Source organism: Pelobates fuscus, chromosome 3 (assembly GCF_036172605.1).
Source record: "Pelobates fuscus isolate aPelFus1 chromosome 3, aPelFus1.pri, whole genome shotgun sequence".
Classification (NCBI taxonomy): domain Eukaryota; kingdom Metazoa; phylum Chordata; class Amphibia; order Anura; family Pelobatidae; genus Pelobates; species Pelobates fuscus.
In genome coordinates, this window is record NC_086319.1 from 283,947,358 (window position 1) to 283,968,537 (window position 21,180).

The 21,180-nt window shown below is 40.4% G+C and overlaps 1 protein-coding gene across 1 annotated transcript in view; it reads left to right on the forward strand.

Annotated features, from left to right (window-relative positions):
* Nucleotides 1–21,180, forward strand: part of GMCL1 (germ cell-less 1, spermatogenesis associated) — a 184,603-nt gene that overhangs the window by 51,026 nt on the left and 112,397 nt on the right. Inside the window, exons 4-9 of the mRNA XM_063445583.1 lie at nt 4,584–4,680; nt 5,693–5,790; nt 8,741–8,853; nt 14,930–14,995; nt 20,345–20,429; nt 20,810–20,900. Coding sequence (XP_063301653.1) covers nt 4,584–4,680; nt 5,693–5,790; nt 8,741–8,853; nt 14,930–14,995; nt 20,345–20,429; nt 20,810–20,900 — 550 coding nt within the window. The remainder of the gene's footprint in view (nt 1–4,583; nt 4,681–5,692; nt 5,791–8,740; nt 8,854–14,929; nt 14,996–20,344; nt 20,430–20,809; nt 20,901–21,180) is intronic.

Below are 21,180 nucleotides of genomic sequence, written 5' to 3' on the forward strand. Positions count from 1 at the left end.
TCAGCTATGGAATCAGCAGAGCGTTGGTAAGTTTTACGCACCATGCACCTCTACACTCGGACCTCGCTGTGTAACTTTATGTGGTTTTCCGCTTCGTCGCTGAATTGTTGCTGTTCCTAAACGCTTTGTTTCCAATAACACCACTTACAATTAACAGTGGAAGGGGGATTCCACGACACAGTCGGGCTCTAACACCAGACAGGTCCCGGAAGAGACCAGAAGGCCCCGCCATAGTACCGATTGGATCACCCAGGGGGGTGGCCTGCACATGGACCCCTTACCCCCGACCAAGACCTAGGCGACGCAGACAGCTTAAGGGTGGCCCTATCCACCCAGGACAGCACTGGGACGCTACAACGCCCAATCCCACGACAAAGACGATGGGACATAACACTCATCTACCTGATTGACGAGGCCGAGACCCTAGGGGAGGGACACCCCACAAGACAATTTCATCTATCACCCCCCCCTCCCCCCCAGAGGAAGGGGCACGACCCCCACCTCGAACTGAGGAACCCCGACCCAACTGCACGGCGAGCTGCTCCCTCAACCAACCACCACCCTACACCTAGCCCTCCCCCGCCCAAGACCCGAGACCATGGGACGGGGGTGAGGGACAGAGGGTGGGGAATGGGAGTTAAAGCACCCTTACTTGTCCTCCAGAGGCCGACGCCACCAACCCACACGGACTCAAACGTCAGCGGAGCCCCAACAGTAGGACCGTAACACAGCTGAGGGAGCGAAAAGGGGAAGGGTGTGCCAGACGAGGTCATTGGCGAAACATTGTTATGATGAAAAATGTTTGTATTGTTACCTTCAGACAAAAAAACAAAACTAAATAAATAAAGAATGTTAAAAAAACAACAACCAATTAACAGTGGAATATCCAGCAGGGATAAAATCTCTCTGTAACGAAAGTAGCCTTGTCACTGTTTTTTGGCGGAGCCTGTTTGCCAGCCTCTTACCCTGTGACTATGGCCCCTGTGTTAAACCCTATTTGAAAACACCAATTGTGCCTCTTCGACTTGTAACAGGCTCTTTTTGTGCAATTGGGACTATATGGATCGTTTACCGAACAGCCGCACGAACCGGAGACCACCCTGGAGCTTGTTAAGCTTAATTGATACATTGATACATTGTTGCAATTTGCACCTCTGTGGTCTGTTTGTCTGGGTGGCCGCAATTCCTATGGACGACCATGAGGTGGCGGCCATCTTGTTCGCATAGACGAAAACCGCGAATAGACTTCAGGGGAATTTAGTTGCGAATACCCTGGAACTATTTTCGGCATGAAAACCATGCAGTTCCCGGTTGGTCCTCCAGCGGCACTTAGCCACGATTCTATGGAATTTTTCTCTGTTATTGGACCATGCCTGCGGTCAGTAAAAACCATGACATTTCTGAACCCCTGAACTGATCTGGGTGATTTTTGGATATGTTGGTCACCCAGATCATGGCTATCAGGGGATGTAACAATTGTGGGGTTCTATGTATTTTTAGGGTAATTTGGGAATGTTTTATAAAAGTGTTTTTTCTGTGCTTGGAGATAATTGTATTAGAATTAGTACAGTTCCTGATCCAATTATCTCCCAAGCAGAGGGGAGGGATTGTGTGCTGTGTGTGGGAGTGTCATGCCTTGTAACCGTATTGTTATTGGTCTGTGAAGTTGCAAATCAGTCCCCCACAAGGTCCCTGTGGGCGTACCCCTTGCATGGGGATAGTCATATAAGGCCAAGTGGCTCCCATTAAAGAGATTCGTTTTACCCTTCATGAAGTCTTGGCTCATGTTTGAGGGATTGGAGTACTACATTCTGGGATCACTATACTCACTAGCTCTTATAAGAGCTGTTCCTGCTACACTCTCTGGACTAGGGGAGGTCTACCCACTAGAAGCTGGATCCTGGTCTTGGGTCCAGGGTGGGTGGAGGACGGCGAGACCCCAACCAAGCTGAGGCGGTTCGTGGGGTTTACGGTGGTTATGGTGTTCCAGTGCAGTGCTTATGGTACTCACAAGTACTAGGAAGCAGCGATTGACGGAGGTACCCGGTTGGGGTGCCAGACGGTTCGTCACATTGGTGGCCGCGGCAGAATGGCTTCCTAGTGCTAGGAGAAGCATCCTAAAGACACCGGTAACGTGTGGATCAGGGATGTCGAACATGCGGCCCCCCAGATGTTGCTGAACTACAACTCCCATGATTCTTTCAATGAAACAGATAGCCAGGGAATCATGGGAGTTGTAGTTCAGCAACATCTGGGGGGCCGCATGTTCGACATCCCTGGTGTGGATTATAATAAGGGCAACGCTAGTATCCGTACAGCACCCCTGTCTTTATCGTTAAATTTATAACGAAGGGCAACGCTAGTATTCGTACAGCGCCCTGTCTACAAAGGAACTCGGAAGATGGAGCGAGCTAGTCCTTGGGCAGCATTCGCATACGAGGAGGAGTTCCTTCGGAAGATGCAATGGCGACTATCCTTTTTTGGCCCCGAGGTTCTGGTATGGATTGTCAGGGCACTCGAGGCCCAAGTGACCCAACACCTGCAGAACAAGCAAGCGAGCAGGCACGGTGAGGGATACACACACCCCAGCAGCCATATGCATCACAGGGAAAGGAGATTGTCGGTCCCTCATCCCAGCAGCAGCAAGCATCCCTGGGAGTAGAGATAATCGATCTCACTACCCAGCACCTGGCAGCGTCACACTCTCAAACTGACTTATTGAAATGGTGGCATCCTATCACCGTACCATGTTTGAATTCACTGAGCTCTTCACAAATGTTTCTACATGCAAACTGCACGGCTAGATGCTTGATTTTATACATCTGTGTCAACGGGTCTGATTGAAACATGTGAATTCAATAATTAAGAGGTGTGTCCCAATGCGTTTTGGTCATGTAGTATGCTTGTATATGTCGATTTGTATGGGTGTGTGTGTACACAGTCATGGTAAAAGAAAGAATATCCTCTTTGAATTCTATATTTTTTTATTTATTTATCAGGACATAACAATAATCTGTTCCTTAGCAGGTCTAAAAATTGGGTAACTACAACCTCTGATGAGCAACACAACACATGACATATTACACCTTGTCATGATTTATTTAACTAAAATAAAGGCAAAATGTAGAAGCCCTGTGTGTACCTTGTAGAACCACCTTTAGCCTCAATAACTTTGAAGTAATCCTTTTCTGTATGACTTTATCAATCATCGTTGTGGAGAAATTTTGACTCACTCTTCTTTATAACATTGCTTGTGTTCGAGATTTACTGGCATTTGTTTCTGTATAGCTGTCACGCAAAAGCATTTAAATCTGGTTGTGGTCTGGACTTGGACCGTCTCTTTGCAACACCTTGATTCATTTATTTTTCAGCCATTGTCTTGTAGATTTGGTGGTGGTCTTGGGATCATTGTTCTGTTGCATGATCCGATTTCGGCCAAGCTTAAGCTTTTTGGACAGATGGCCTCACATTTGACTGTAGATTACTTTGGGATAAAGAGGAGTTCATGGTCGACTCAGTGACTGCAAGTTTTGCAGGTTCAGTGTTTGCAAAAAAAGCCCAAATCATCACCCTTCCACCACTGTGTTTTTTTGCCAAATGTTAAGCTGTACATTATGGCCAAACATCTCCACTTAGCCTCCTCTGTCCAAAATACATTGTTTCAGATATCTTGGTATTTGTTCAGATGCAACCTTGCAAACTTAAGTCATGCTTCTATGAGGCTTTCTCCTGGCAAACCTTCCAAACAAACCATACTTGTTAACATACCAACTGAGGCCTGTATAGTATAAGCTGTAACGTTTGGATTTTTCCAGTTTCTCTGAGCATTGCACAGTTTAACCTTGGTGTGAATTTGCTGTAACATCCACTAGTGGGAAGATTGGCAACTGTCTTGAATGTTTTCCACTTTAATAACTTGAATAATCACTTTAAACACTTGAATAATCTTTCTCACTATTAAATTATGGACTTTAAATTATTTGGAAATGGCCTTATAACCCTTTCCAGTTTGTTGGAAAACAATTGCTTCTCTAGGATAATTGCTGATGTCTGTTTCTTGGCATTGTGTGAACACACCCCCTGAATACTCCAGACCAGCAAACTTCTAAAACTTTGGCTTTTATAGAGGTGGTCAGACATGTTGATAGTCCGTTAATCTAGTGCACTTGATTAGTAGTGCCTGTCTGCAGTAAGGGTGTACATAGTTACATAGTTACATAGCTGGAAAGACTTGCATCCATCAAGTTCAGCCTTCCTCACATATGTTTTTGCTGTTGATCCAAAAGAAGGCAAAAAACCTAGTCTGAAGCGCTTCCAATTTTGCAACAAACCAGGAAAAAATCCTTCTTGACCCCAAAATAGCAGTCAGATGTCTCCTTGGATCAAGCAGCTATTACCCCACTAATTAGAAATTATATCCCTGTATGTTATGTTTCTACATCGTTTTTCACACATGGCTGATGCTTAGGAACAAATGATCATGTTCTGATATGTGAAAATTATAGAATTCAAAGAGGGTGTACTTTATTTTTCCCATGGCTGTGTGTGTATTCATATTCTATTTTTTTTCTTCCCTTATTTAGTCCGGTTACTTCTCCAGCATGTTCTGCGGCTCCTGGAAAGAGTCTGGTATGAATGTAATCCAGGTGGAGATTCCTGACCACAATATTGATGCAGAAGGTATGTCTCTCTCTGATATTCTGCCACTCATTTTGGTTCACAAATATGGGTATGTAAATTTCTTCAGGCATACAGTTTCTACTGGTTTATACATCCATATCGCAAATTAGACTGAGCTGAATTTGGGGGAAATTGTATTATTGCTTTCAATTTGTTAAAAATTCTGTCATTTGGCAGTGGCTGGAGTGTAATTTTGAACATTCAAATACTTCAGTTGAATACAAATCGTACTTGTTTTGAACTTTACCACTCATCATTCTGTGAGTTTAAATAAATTGTCTGTAAGAGGTAGATATAAAATTTAAAGCGGCACTGTCATGCCAAACATACCTTTTCCCAATTGATTCCTCTTCTCTCCCTCTGTCAGGATCTTTTCTTCATTTCTTCCTGTCACCTCTAGTTTTCTTTAAAATCATAAGACAAAGTAGGGACTATTTGTCTTATGGAGGTTTCCCGTGCTTGACCAGCGGAGGAGCAAAGTGTGCTTCATTTCCGGTGGTCAGCACAATTTTCCCACAATTCTCACCTTTCCTCCATGTTACCACGATGCTTCCTGTCAGTATTCCCGAACGTCCTGTCATTTAGACAGAACCCTGGCGAAACTACCGAATTGCATCCTAACAGAATGAGAACCGTTTCTCCATTCCTGTTACGACGCAATGTAGGACATTGTTCGTTACGGAATTTCATTCTAATGAATAAAACTCCAATACTATTCGTACTGCGGCTGCATCTTGCTATCTACTAAAAGGCTGACCTAAATTGTTCTTTCAGCCAAACTTAGTATTAGTAAATTCTGCCCCTACTCGCTATACCGTGAATAGGGGCATGTCTAGTAAACAGTGAGCAGCTTACTCCTCTGTGGGACAGTGGGGCTGGAGACTGTCTAGACACTTGTCAATTTTTAGGATACACTTGTCTGTTTAGGATCCATGTTAAAGGGACTTCAAAGGTTTAACCAATATCTAGACATGTTGCCTCACTCCATGCATACAACTTTATACTTTTGCAGCTCTGCAGGTGGCGTTTGGCTCCTTGTACAGAGATGAAGTCTTGATAAAACCTAGCCGTGTTGTTGCCATTCTAGCTGCAGCCTGCATGTTGCAGTTGGTAAGATAATTTCACATATTGTTTGTTTTTTGTCACATCAAATCTTGTTACGATTTAACGCAAGCTTGACAAGCAAACTAATAAGGAATTTAATAAAGAGAGAAAAAACTGTGGAAGAAATTCCAATCAATCCCTACCAATAAGGGTAGATAGGATAATTCCACCAAAAACCCACCTATTGTCCTCAATGTAGGAGTAACCCACTATAGAAATACAAAGAAAGCGAGAAATACGGACAAAAGTCTAAATAAGAGGATAACAGAAAAGAGGAAGCCCGACCTTTAAAATTTCTAGGGATGACATTAAAAGCATATACCAAAAAGAGGAAGGGCAGGACTAACAGGCTACAATTAGTAAGTAAATTAAACGACTAATAAAGCTAAAGAGGTGCTGCAATAATGTCAGGCTGCCTATGCAGATCAATAAGGCTAAATGGGGTGATATAAATCACAAGCAGAAATAGGAGAGAACCACCCTCCCCTCCTGCAAGAAACACCCCAAGCAAAATAATGAAATAATGAAAAAGCCAGGCTGACCCTAAGATACCTCGGCACAGTGGAACATCCACTAGTGCCTACCAAAACCTCTATCCCTTCCTCCACTAAGAAAAACACACTTAACTAACTAAAAAAAATAGTGCATTGTGCTACCTAGTGATTGAAAGTGGAAAAAATAAACAAATAGCTCGACGCGCGTCAGTAGCTATTTGTTTATTTTTTCACTTTCAATCACTAGGTAGCACAATGCACTATTTTTTTTAGTTAGTTAAGTGTGTTTTTCTTAGTGGAGGAAGGGATAGAGGTTTTGGTAGGCACTAGTGGATGTTCCACTGTGCCGAGGTATCTCAGGGTCAGCCTGGCTTTTTCATTATTTCATTATTTTGCTTGGGGAGTTTCTTGCAGGAGGGGATGGTGGTTCTCTCCTATCTCTGCTTGTGATTTATATCACCCCATTTAGCCTTATTGATCTGCATAGGCAGCCTGACATTATTGCAGCACCTCTTTAGCGTTATTAGTAGTTTAATTTACCGTATATACTCGAGTATAAGCCGAGTTTTTCAGCCCATTTTTTGGGCTGAAAAACCCCAACTCGGCCTATACTCGAGTCAAGGTCTGTATTATGGCAATTTGCATTGCCATAATACAGACTGGGGGAGAGGGGGGCTGGCAGAGCTGTAACTTACCTTTCCTGCAGCTCCTGTCAGCTCTCTCCTCCTCTGCGCGGTCCGGTCAGCACCTCGGTCAGCTCCCAGTGTAAATCTCGCGAGAGCCGCGGCTCTCGCGAGACTTACAGTGTAAGCTGACAGAAGAGCAGAACGGACGGCGCAGAGGAGGAGAGAACTGACAGGAGCTGCAGGAAAGGTAAGTTACAGCTCTGCCAGCCCCCCTCCCCCCCCACTGAACTGCCACTGGACCACCAGGGAAGGAGAGCCCCCCTCCCTGCCATATATCAAGCAGGGAGGGGGGACGAAAAAAAAAATATATAAATAAAATAAGAAATAATAATAAAAAAATTATAATAATAAAAAAATAATAATAACAAAAAAAAGGGGTATAAGGACCACTATGGGAGGGGGGGGGGTATAAGGACCACTATGGGAGGGATGGGGTGGGTTAAGGACCACTATGGGAGGGAGGGGGGTATAAGGACCACTATGGGAGGGAGGGGGGGGGGGGGATAAGGACCACTATGGGAGGGATGGGGGGGGATAAGGAACACTATGGGAGGGAAAAGGGGGATAAGGACCACTATGAGAGGGAGGGGGTGGGATAAGGACCACTATGGGAGGGGAGGAGGAAGTAAGGACCACTAGGGGAGGGGAGGGTAAGGACCACTAGGGGAGGGGGAGTGGTGAAGGAACACGGGGGTGGGGAGGTAAGGACCACTGAGGGAGGAGGGGGGGAAGTCAGGACATATGGGGGGGGGGGGAGGGGCGGCAAAATTTTTTTTGCCTACGGCGGCAAATATCCTTGCACCGGCCCTGCACACACTGCATTCACACACTGCATTCATACACACACACACTGCATTCATGCACACACACACTGCATTCATGCACACACACACTGCATTCATGCACACACACACTGCATTCATGCACACACACACTGCATTCATGCACACACACACTGCACTCATACACACACACTGCACTCATACACACACACTGCACTCATACACACACACATACGCACACACTGCATTCATTATACACACACTGTAAATAAATATTCAATTAATATAATTTGTATAGGATCTAATTTTATTTAGAAATTTACCAGTAGCTGCTGCATTTCCCACCCTAGTCTTATACTCGAGTCAATAAGTTTTCCCAGTTTTTTGGGATAAAATTAGGGGCCTCGGCTTATATTCGGGTCGGCTTATACTCGAGTATATACGGTACTTACTAATTGTAGCCTCTCTTAGTTCTGCCCTTCCTCTTTTTGGTATATGCTTTTTTACTGTCATACCTAGAATTATTAAAGGTAGGGCTTCCTCTTTTCTGTTATCCTCTTATTTGGACTTTTGTCCGTATTTCTCTCTTTCTTTGACAAGCAATCTAGTTATCATTCTGAATGTAAAAGGTAGGTTTGGTATAAGTTATATGTTTGAAGAAGTACCCATCAATACTCTAGATTGTCTATACTGGTTTCACTTTTGTCTCCAGATAAAAAAGTGGGAAGAGCATCATAATATGATTACCGCGCCCTTAACATGGAAGGGCTGCAGCGGTACATGCATCCCAGAGAATGGGAGCTGCCACTTCCATAGAAGTATAATCTCCACATCAGGAGTTCAACCAAATGGGGATTTTTTAATCCTCAAGATATTAGTAAATTAACAAAGTCATATAAAAACTCAATTATTCATGTAAAGGGTGGGAATGTTTTCAATAAGAGTAATACAGCCTATTCATCTTCGTAATTTGTGTTTTATTCTGGTGTTTTAGGATGGACTGATTCAACAGTGTGGGGAAACTATGAAAGAAACCATCAGTGTGCAAACTGTTTGTGGATATTCATCTGCAGCCAGCATCTATGGATTAGATTCAGTGAAAAACAAGTAAGTAAAATAATAAAGCACCCTCTACTACTCCAAATCAAATAAAACCACTGTTTAGTAGATGTACATGCATGGAATTTAATTATGTATTATTTTCATCAGTGTATATCTTAAGCCGTTAACGGCGTTCTGTGCCGTCCCACATTAAGTGGGCTTAAACACTGTCACGCCAAGTCTGGCCCTCACAGGTCATGTGATAGCACTGACAAAGCAGTCACATGACCAGAAAAGCAGGCTAAGGATTTGCCAGCAAGATTAAAAAATTAAATAAAAATAAATCCTCATACATATGGCAAATATATTTTTATATTCTAGTAATGATGAATATATATATATATATATATATATATATATATATATATATATATATATATGTAAAAATAAAAATAATATATTTGTTAAAAAAAAGTGTGTGTGTAATTTCATTCTAACTGTATTTTGATACATGTAAGCTCATTGAGCAGGGCCCTCAACCCCCTCTGTTCCTGTACGTCCAGTGGTCTGATCTCAATTATGTGTCTTAGTCCACCCATTGTACAGCGCTACGGAATTTGTTGGCGCTATATAAATAATATAATAATAATAATATTAATATATACATTGATATCGAAATACAGTTTGAATGGAAATATACATATATATTAAAATTCTACATGTATTTGTATAATCTTCTTACATAATTCTATATGATTTTATTAATTGCAATGTGAGGGACCTGCCTGACAACTCGGGCAGAAAGTCACAAGAATTTAATTTGCAAACCCTATATTTAACCCCTTAAGGACGGAGGACGGTTCAGGACCGTCATCGGCATTTTTGCGTTGCCGACCGGTGACGGTCCTGAACCGTCCTAACCGTCCAATGTACTTACCCGATCGCCGTCGTTCCCCCGGCGGCGATCGGCGGGGCTCCCGGTGTGGGGAGACTGCCTGCAGCCCAGACAGTCTCCCCATGGCGGTTTAGGACCCCTGTGGCCATGTGATCGCCCAACAGGGCGACCACATGGTCACAATAGGTGTCCTAGTCTCTGCCTGCAGGGGGACTGTCTGTGCTGACAGGCAGTCTCCCTGCAACTGTAAAATCAGTGTAAAATCAAAAAAAAATTTAAAGTTATAGTTAATAAAAAAATATTATTATATATGTGTATATATATGATATATAGACATATATTATACCTATATAATATATGTCTATATATCATATATATATAATGTCATGCTAAGTGTATATTTTATATTAATATGTACATATATTAATATAAAAATACACTTATAATTAATTTACACACGTGTATATATATAATATATATAATAACTAAATATATTGTATATATATATTATTATAAAATACGAATAATAAATAATTTAAATTAAATTTAAAAAATTAAAAATAATAATAAAAATTAAAAAAAATATATATCTATACGAAATTTTATTCTAACTATATTTTGATATTAATATATATTTATATCAAAATACACTTAGAATGAAATTGTATATATATCTATGTATATATAAATAAATAAAAAGAATGCGAACTATTCATATGTCCATATACAAAATTACATAAATAATTATATAAATATACACGTAGACTTCAAATATATAAATATGCATATATATTTAAATTCTACGTGCGTATTTATGTAATATTTTTACATAATGAAGTTATTTTATTGATTGCAATTTAAGGGACCTGCCTGCCAACCCAGGCCGAAAGTACAGAGAATTTAATTTGCGATCACTGTATTTTACCCTGTAACGTTCTACGACACCCTAAAACCTGTACATGGGGGGGTACTGTTTTACTCGGGAGACTTCGCTGAACACAAATATTAGTGATTCAAAACGGTAAAACATATCACAGCGATGATATTGTCAGTGAAAGTGACTTTTTTTGCATTTTTCACACACAAACAGCACTTTTACTGATGATATAATTGTTGTGATACATTTTCCAGTTTTGAAACACTAATATTTGTGTTCAGCAAAGTCTCCTGAGTAGAACAGGACCCCCCATGTACAGGTTTTATAGCGTTTTTGAAAGTTACAGGGTCAAATATATGGGTCAAATATTTTTACATTGAAAATGGCCAGGTTGGTTACGTTGCCTTTGAGAGCGTATGGTAGCCCAGGAATGAGAATTACCCCCATGATGGCATACCATTTGCAAAAGAAGACAACCCAAGGTATTGCAAATGGGGTATGTCCAGTCTTTTTTAGTAACCACTTAGTCACAAACACTGGCCAAAATTAGCGTTCAATTTTGTTTTTTACTTTTTTCACACACAAACAAATATGAACGCTAACTTTGGCCAGTGTTTGCGACTAAGTGGCTACTAAAAAAGTCTGGACATACCCCATATTGAATACCCTGGGTTGTCTACTTTTAAAAAAATATGTGGGGTGTTATTTAGCAATTTATGACAGATAATAGTGTTACAATGTCACTATTGATACATTTTAAAAATGTATGTTTTGAAACCGCAATATCCTACTTGTACTTATAGCCCTATAACATGCAAAAAAATAGCAAAAAGCATGTAAACACTGGGTATTTTTTAACTCAGGACAACATTTTGAATCTATTTAGCAGTTTTTTTCATTCGCTTTTGTAGATGAGTAAAAGATTTTTCACATAAAATTCAAAAAACTTGTATTTTTTTCAATTTTTCATCATATTTTTTCATTTTTTTTTTTTAATTAAATTACAGGAGATTATATAAATAATGGTATGTAAAGAAAGCCCCCTTTGTCCTGAAAAAAACAATATATAATTTGTATGGGAACAGTAAATGAGAGAGCGGAAAATTACAGCTAAACACAAACACCACAAAAGTGTCAAAAAGATGCCTGGTCGCAAATGTACAACATCGCAAAAAAAGTCCGGTCCTTAAGGGGTTAATCTTGTAACTTTCCAAAACACCATACACCTGTACACGGTGGATACTGTTCTACTCGTGAGACTTCGCTGAACACAAATATGAGGGTATTAAAACAGTAGCACTTTCACTGACTGATATCAGTAAAATTGCAGTTATGTTAAAAAATAAAAAAAATGTTTGGCCAGGGTTTGTGACTAAGTGGCTACTAAAAAAGACTGGACATACCTCATTTTGAATACTATGCGTTGTCAATTTTTGTAAGTGGTATGCCATGATGGGGGTAATTCTCATTCCTGGGCTGCCATATGGCCTCTAAGGCAACACAACCAATCTGGGGAGGGGGAAAAAATCCTCTGAGCCCAAGCAAATGTTTGCCTAGGTTCCAACCGTTACTAAAGGTGGCCCTGTAAATACCATATATTAAGTTGGAGTTTGTTCTATTGAGTGCAGATTTTGTAAAAGTTTTTTTTTTTTTTTTTTTTTTTTTTAAATTGACGCGTTTGTTAGTGAAATTATTTTAGATGTATAGATTTTGAGGGAGCCTTTGCAAATGTGAACACAGTCAAAGTTTTTTCATTATATCAGCTAAGCCTGTTCTTCAGCTCACGTGGCTTTTATTTGAAAACTAGGCTATTTTGAAGTTATCTTTGTATTCAACCTATTACTCCTATTTGCATACTTCCTGATTATATGTCCAGTATTCTGCTTTTGGACAGTATGTGTTCCCTCTTCTGTAACGTGTGCTTTCTTGGACGTTCGATTCCAAATGTCTCAAGAATTTTGTACCTGTGCTTTTCTTTTCTATATTGTTGCATTAATTGGGCTTAGCTATGTTAAAAAGAATCCTGTTTAGATAGTAAAAGTTTTGTCTAGCTAGGGACTTTAGATATGGTTTGTAGATCTATTTGTGTTATGTGAGACTGTTGTAATTGGAAAACTGTATTAGATGCCAGCAGGTGGCAGTAGAGCATTACATATTCAGAGAAAATACAGGGCTCTTGACCCCAAATATCACTTCAGTACTAATACTAAGATAATAAGTTGCATACAAATTTGTGAGCATTTATGATCTAGATCTATTAACCCTAGGATATTCTGCCTGAACAACAGAACTTAATTACGGTGCTCCAAGATTTGATCTAAGAAGTGCTTTAGTAATGTAGTGACGAATGTGCAAAGTTCATAAGGTGGAGTTCTGCAGTGATGATACAAAGCATAACTGCTATATGTCAAATAATGTAATAATAGGCCATCAAAATTAAAAAAGCACTTGCTTCCAATAAAAGTAGTGCAAAGAATGTTTAGTTTTTCAGTGCAACTGGAAAGGTAATGTATATTTTCTTTCTCACTGGATTTGGAATCTGTATGTATTACCATCAGTTACCTAAATATCTTATCCTCTCTTCTAACCTGCATTGCCCAGTAACACAATGGAACATGTAATCTGAAAGCAAAACAATACTTTCTGGGAAGAGTAGATAAACGAATAGGGTTTATAGTTAAAAAAAAAAGAAAAAAAAAAGTTAATCAATGATAATTTACAGAAAGATCTGCTCTGACATTAAATCACTTCTATGCAGGGATTTATGAAATAGAGACAGCATTTTAAAATCAAAAATGCAAGTGACAACTCCTAAATGGCAAAGAATTGAGGCATGATGGATGAGGATTTGAGGAATGGTCTGTACACCAAAGTTGTTTTGGTGCTTAGTGTCCCTTTAAATGGCTTGAATGTTCTGGTGACCTTGCCAATGTGTTTTCATTTTTAGTAGTTTGAATATTTAAAGGGCATCCCTCCCTCCTGTCCCACGTCGCTGAAGGGATTAAAACCCCTTTAAACATTTACCTGAATCAATTTACCTGAATGTCCCTTGGCGCTGGGTCAGGCTCTGCCCACGCTCCTCGCCCGCTGCTGTCTGCCGTCAATTATTCAGTGCTTTCCTATGGGAATTCCGGCGAAGCTGGAGGTCCTTATGTATAGCGTGCAGACCTCCAGTGTCGTTTAGACGACCAAAAGGCATCTAAGAAGCTGGAAGTCCTTCTAGACAGCCACTAGAGGAGGACTTAACCCTGCAAGGTAATTATTGCAGTTTATAAAAACTGTAATAACTACACTTGCAGGGTTAACTGTGATGGGAGCTGGCACCCAGACCACTTCAATGAGCTGCCTACAGTGACCCTTTAACCCCTTAAGGACACATTACATGTGTGACATGTCATGATTCCCTTTTATTCCAGAAGTTTGGTCCTTAAGGGGTTTAACTGGAAATGGTTTGTGTCTGACTATGCCTGTGGGAGTGATGTATGTGGGTGTGGTTGTATGTCTATAAACTACATGTTTGTGCTGGTGTCATAATATGTGATGTGTAATAACCCATCATGTATGTAATGTATGTGTGTGATTGGTTAGTTATACATGTATGTATTTGTGTGTGAGTGATTGTCTAATTGTTTGTGCTAATTTGAGATGTGTGTATGATTTTGTGGAATTGGTTATGTGTATTCTAGTGTGAAGGGTGAGAGGATGGCTTACTCTGAATGTAAAACTAATTAAAAATAGCCTGACTCCTAACTTGAGCCGGTTCACCTAAAACTCTCAGCATATTGTTATTGTACATGTTGGCTGAAATGTGATATTGATAATAAGGAGGTGTAAATTACACATTTTCAATTAAGCTGGAGAGTGGAAAATATGTGTTCCCAAAGAGCTTGGCCAAAACAGGCAGGAAAGGTGTTGCATCCATAGAATCTTCTAACCACTACACAGAGTGTAGAGCTTATAGTGATCATGTAAAGCATCTTTGTCTACTTCTGGGGTCTTTTCATGATTTGCATGATGCTGGACGTACAGAGGGCAGGAGAAGGCAAGATTTTCAAACCTGAACATGTCTCTTGCCTGCACCATTATCCTCTTCCGTCTTGTCCTCTTCGGCAAGAGCCAACCTCACTGCTGTACTATCGCGCATGCTTGAGAGTACTGAATTTAAGTCTATGGAGGATCGCGCAAGAGTGCGAGATCCTCCTTAGAAAGAGTTTAATTTCCCTATTTACCCAGGCAATGTGGATATTATTACTCATTGAAGGCGGAGAGGCGTGTCTAAGCAAAACTTTAGAGATTAAGCAACAATAAAGTTACTTGGATGTAATTATGCAAAGCTTACATTCATGATCATGTTCTTTCTGTCATTTAAGGTGCCTTGAATGGCTTCTGAACAACTTGATGACTCATCAAAGTGTTGAGCTGTTTAAAGAACTCAGGTAAGTTATCTGTATTATATTGCATCCATTCTCTGTGTGTGTGTGTGTGTGTGTGTGTGTGTGTGTATATATATATATATATATATATATATATATATATATATATATATATATATATATATTTATTTTTTATTAAGTGTGCTATACAATGAAGGTTTAGCATTTATTGCACACTTTTCAGCACTGCTGCCAGTTATTACTTGCATCACTACACACACACACACACACGCTCAATACTATATATATATTTTTTAATTCTTTATTTTTGTAGTGCGTAAGGTTGTAACAGGCGCTTGTGAGGTACCCAAAAGGCAATCCTCTAGCGCATTTCAAACAGTATAGCATAGAGGTACATGTTAAATCTAGCACATTTTTATACATATATATATGATTATGTTGATTAAAGAACAGTGTGTATTTTCATTACTTGGTCTCTTTCAAAGCATGAGATAACTTCTTTGGCAATGGGAGTAACAGTTAGTCTAGGACGAGGCTGTATACAACTGGGATAGACAGGGTTAAACACTCCCTTCCTAGAGTCTGGCTACACATGGTTATGCAGTGAGTGTAGTGTTAAGTGCGCTAAACTAGGTAACAGTAGATTAAAATTAAGGTAGGTCTCAAGTTGGAGCAGGCTAGTTCGTCCTGTTCAGGCTGGATTATATATTTACATTAACTCGGGGAGGCTAGCTAGGCCTGGTGATTAAAGTACATTAGAATATCACTAGCTTATGTGAAGCAGACTAGTGTTGAAAGGTACCTGCCTAAGTAGCCCATTAGGGTAGCAGAAAAGCAATGTTAAGTCCTAATTAAACTATATGCTTTGCTTGGCAGGGCAAGGTATATGGAGGATTTCGCTTGAGCTTGCGCTCCCAACTCACGGCTCGCCAGCATCATATGCGGTGTTATAATGAGAGAGGGGTCGGTGGGGCAGTGTAGTCCGGTGTTCTGTGAGTCCATATTGTTGCTCCGGAATCCCCTCCGGTACGTGGAATAGGTGTCTGGGCCTCAGTTTGTAGGGTCATCCGAGGTCAGCCGATGCCTGCTCTGCTGAGCCGTTGGTGCTGTGTGTGAGGCTCTCGTGGATGAATTCTCCGCCAGGTTCGCCTGCCAACAAGCAATCTCGCTATGTCCTGGTCGGCATTCCAGTAAGGTTTGAGTAACCCCGGACATGGGGATGCCCCGCCTGTCGAGGGTTGCTGGGGCCGTTGGATGGTAGACCGGTCGGGCACCCCGGCGGGAGTTACTCTGGAGCATGGGGTCGTGAGTGCTGGAGTCCGGTGTGCTTGTTGCCCCCTCCGGCCCATTTGAGTTTTGGCTTCCTTCCGTTGGGAGGCCACCTTAGCGTCTCATGGGGGGTTCCCCAATATGCGGCGCCGTGTAGTCGGGCGGATCCACGCCGCCATCTCTCTTATCCCTCGCATGTAGAGCTGTTTCCGGGCACTGTCCCTCCTCCTAAGGTGGGTGCATAATTGATTGAAGAACCCTGGGTGGCTTAATAATTTTATGCTTGGTCTTGGGTTGCGTCCGCGCCGCCATCTCAGTGAGGCCTAATCGGCCTTGCTTGGTCAGACAGCGGTGTGGGGTTAATCGTCCCCTGCGAGGACTGGGATGTCCCCCCTCCGGTCCAAAGGGGGGGTGTAGCAGGGCTGAGGTAAGCTCTTGTTTGTGAGCACATCCCACGCCAGGGGATCGTCCGCCTCCCCCGGGCCTCAGGCTCCACTCCTGTTTAGGCCGCATGGCCGGTGTAGGCCTTTCGGCGGTCCGTAGGTGCTGGACAGGTATCATTTTGTTTGTCTGGTTGTGCTGTATCTATTCTCGGTCACCATGGGCCGCTCAGGTTTCTGAGTCGATTGGTGTCAGCGTTTTTATGCCCTATGTTGCGAGAGCTCTTGAAGTGTGCGACCGACCATCTTGGCTGTCAGGCCCCGCCCCCGATCAGTACTATATTTTAGAAACCGTGATGTTGGTAATAACTGTCAGTAGTGCTGAAAAGTGTGCAAAAAAAATGCTGAACCTGCATTATAGAACACTTAAATAATATTATAATATAGACAAATATACATATTTAACAGCAACATTTGATGGCTGAATGGGAATTTTAAATAAAGGGATGTGACCAATTAAACTAAAACCACATACACATACGGAATCAAATTCGTCACTTTCACACCTCATTACTTAATGATATATTTATTTATTTTTTTACTCCCTTGTCCAAGTGTTATTGTTTTTCTAACATGTGGGCAGCTGAAGCAATAGTCTTCACGGCATTTGTTGTTTGTTTTATATATTTTATTCCATAAAACATTGTGCTGTCCAAGGGATGGTAGCAAACCGATAAAGATGCTTTTGTTAAATCTACCTTTTATTTCCCATGTATAGGAGTCTCACGACCCACTAGCCTTTTCAGTTTGGTCTTTGACAAGGGATTGTCAGTTTATCTGCAATCTACGCTTTAAACACTATGAAGGTAACAATTATTTTCATGCCACTCATCCCATGGCCTTTTAACTTGCCAAACTTAAATTGGGGCCATTTTTTAACCTATATATGCAGTTGTATTATTCAAATCCCCATTTTGTAAAAGATCATTTTTGGCTTATCTTAGATAATGTTAAAGGACCACTCTAGGCACCCAGACGACTTCAGCTTAATGAAGTGGTCTGGGTGCCAGGTACCTCTAGGATTAACCCTTTTTTTTAATAAACATAGCAGTTTCAGAGAAACTGCTATGTTTATAATGAGGGTTAATCCAGCCTCCAAATCCTCTAGTGGCTGTCTCACTGACAGCCGCTAGAGGCGCTTGCGTGCTTCTCACTGTGAAAATCACAGTGAGAGCACGCAAGCGTCCATAGGAAAGCATTGTAAATGCTTTCCTATGCGACTGGCTGAATGCGAGCGCGGCTCCTGCCGCGCATGCGCATTCAGCCGATGACGTCGCGATCAAGATGGAGAGGAGGAGGAAAGCTCCCCGCCCGGCGCTGGAAAAAGAGGTAAGTTTAACCCCTTCCTCTCTCCAGAGCCCGGCGGGAGGGGGTCCCTGAGGGTGGGGGCACCCTCAGGGTACTCTAGTGCCAGGAAAACGAGTATGTTTTCCTGGCACTAGAGTGGTCCTTTAAACTAAACCACATACATATTTGCCTCCCTTCACAATGAGAATTGCAGCCCAGTGATAAATGGAACATTTCATGAAAACTCCTTGACACATTCTACGATGAAACACAATTATACAACAAAACACATTGTTTCCTATTGTTAAATTAAATATTCTTACCAGTTACTAAACTTGAGTTCTTGTTTTGATGTAGTGCTGATGGGAAAATATGCCCATATATGTCTTGAAACATTTGCATTTATTTGCTTGGAAAAGTGGTGCTTGAACACGTTTTATTGGTTTAACCAGTCTTTCTGCTTCTCTGAAGCTCCAGTCCCCCACTATATTGATCAATAAAAAAATCTTGCTTAAAGGTTTTCTCCAACATTCATAACCACTTCTGCTTTTAGAAGTGGTCATAGAGGAAAGAATCTGAATGGCTTTTTTTTTTTTGCCTACCTAGTCCTCCTTTGTTCACACCCTCCCCTCGGCAGATGAAAGTGCACAAATGCACTTTGGGAGGTGAAAGGTGTACAATCAAATGCTTCTCTATGAAGCATTTGATTGGACGTGCAGGGGAAATGCGTGACGTAACATCATGCCGGGGTGGGGCATGGAAAGAAGGCTTTGCCAGCACTGAATTCCAAGTAACCTTTAATTTACAAGATTTGGGTGTTAAAATGGATGTGGACATACGTAATAATACTCTATAGAGCAGTAAAAATTAAAAAATATATTCTAAAAGGTTTATAGTAACCCTTTAACCCCTATTGCTTTTTCAAATAAACATTTGCCATATAGTTAGGTTCATTTTGTGTATTAAAGCACATTCTCAGGATTAAACTGTTAAAATTTGAACATGAAAGTAATTAACATTGCCATGGATTGCTCCTTGATGTCTGTAGTAGTTGCCAACTATAATTTAATTAATTTTACTGGACTATAAATCCTCCGCTATCCCTGAATCATTGGAGTGCTCATAAAGCAGACACAGCCTCTGTTTCGACTTGGGAAGTCAGGCAGTCTCCACTAGGGATTCCAGTACCAGCTGTCCCCAGAGCACATTCCACCTATGCAGCTTCTACATCATTGACTGCAGAGTCTAATATCTCCCCAAAGAGCATTTGTAAGACCACAAATGGGTCCTTCCTAAATATGTTTATCAAATGCTATCGCCTCTCTGCCTCTTTCGCCATTCTACTTTACAGTCTGTATCTCTTTTTCTTATATATTTGTTGTTTTTATTTGTATTTTTTGCAAAACATGTGACCTGCATGATGTCTTCAGTATTACCCACAGAATATTGCTACCATGATTAGGCAGGATCTATGACATATGCATACTTACTGAAATATTCTTTTCTTGGCTGTTATCCATGGCAGCATTGCATTTCCATCCAGTTTCTTCTCCAGGTTATTATAGCTAGGATGGAGACTGAGATGTGTTGTGGAAGGGCTGCTAATTTATACCTTCAAGTTTAAATTCTTGTCCTGCAGGCTGAGGGGAGGTACTGGTCACACTTAATCCTGTGATGGATAATGGCCAGTAAATGGGAATTACAGTAAGTATCAATACTTTTTTCTAAATGAATAATTTTCAATAACTATCTAATAATCGTTTTTAAATAGAATGGAAAGTAATTCTATTATTGTAATTCTCGTTCCTCTTCGGTATTTGGTCTGAGGTAAGATTTTATGCGCACACTGACTCTCTAATAAGACTTTTTTTTTTTTTTTTTTTTTTGCTCTTCTTGATCTTTCTATTTTTTTTCCTCTTAACTTGCATATTTCTCTATTGTCCTTACTGTGGTCTTGTATTTTTAAAAGTTGCTGCCTGGAATGGCCACACTTCTCTTAAGGATCTAATACTGCACCTCAATATTTCTAATTAGATGGACATTGGACTCAGTCTTTTATATCTAACAACCAACTGGGTCAGGTGTTCTTAATTCTGTCCTCAAGGAGCGCCCATGGTACAAAAATTGAAGACCTCCCCATTCTTTTCCTGTGGTTTATCAATACAACCTAAAGCCTGGGTGATTCTTGAGGCCATAATCACAGACTGGAACTTTTCACTGACATTGCTTGAAGCTTGCTGCGTCTGATTAAAAATCATAAAAGTTTATTTGAACATATATATTAATTTATGGAATAACCAGTATAGTTAGACATTTTAACTAAACAAAAAAGCAACTTAAATTTTCATCTTTTTTGTTTATACCTTTTAACATGTAGTAATGTGTTTGTTTGCAGTATTAAGATGATGAAACAGCTGATCTCTTCCCCGGACCTACTTGTTATGCAAGTAGAGATGGATGTGTATACAGCTTTAAAAAAGGTACATAAGATTCCAAGCCTCCATATTAAAAATCTACTGCCCTTTTTTCATTAAATTAGAAATACCCATTTGAAATTAAATTCTTGCAGTTTTTTTTATTCTTTGCTCCTTTTTCTTTATGAACGTAGGATAATTCAGTTAAGTTAGTAATCCCTTTTCTCGTTCTAAAACTACCTGATTGTTTCACTGTTGCCATTTATACATTTTTTGTTTTTTGCCAGCTGTTCTCTCGATATCCTCTCAGAACAAATCTCTGTCCTAATATTATGCAAAAACCACATGAGTATTAACTTCTTCTTTTAGGTAGCTTAATGTATACTGTCATAAATTTTATTTTTTTTCTAAATTGAATTTATCCTGATAATTAAATTTATTCTCAGTGGATGTTCCTGCAATTGGTGCCTTCTTGGAATGGGTCGTTAAAACAGCTGCTGACCGAAGCTGATGCCTGGTTTTCCAAACGTAGGAATGGTTAGTAAAAATAAAAAATAAAATGCAAAAACAAAACACTGTGCTGAAAGTGCTGAAACTACGAATTCATGTCTCATAAATCCTTTAGCAAGTACAATTACCAGCTAACTAGTAACTGGTGCACAGGTATGTGGTCTTCTACACCTCATGATCCAAACAGACAATATCAAATGTGTAAAGAAATATATGCACAAACTTTGAGGAACTGGTGTAGAAAAAATATTAACTTTATTAATTTAGTACATTTAAAAAGTGGTGTTATGCATTTTATCCATCTTAT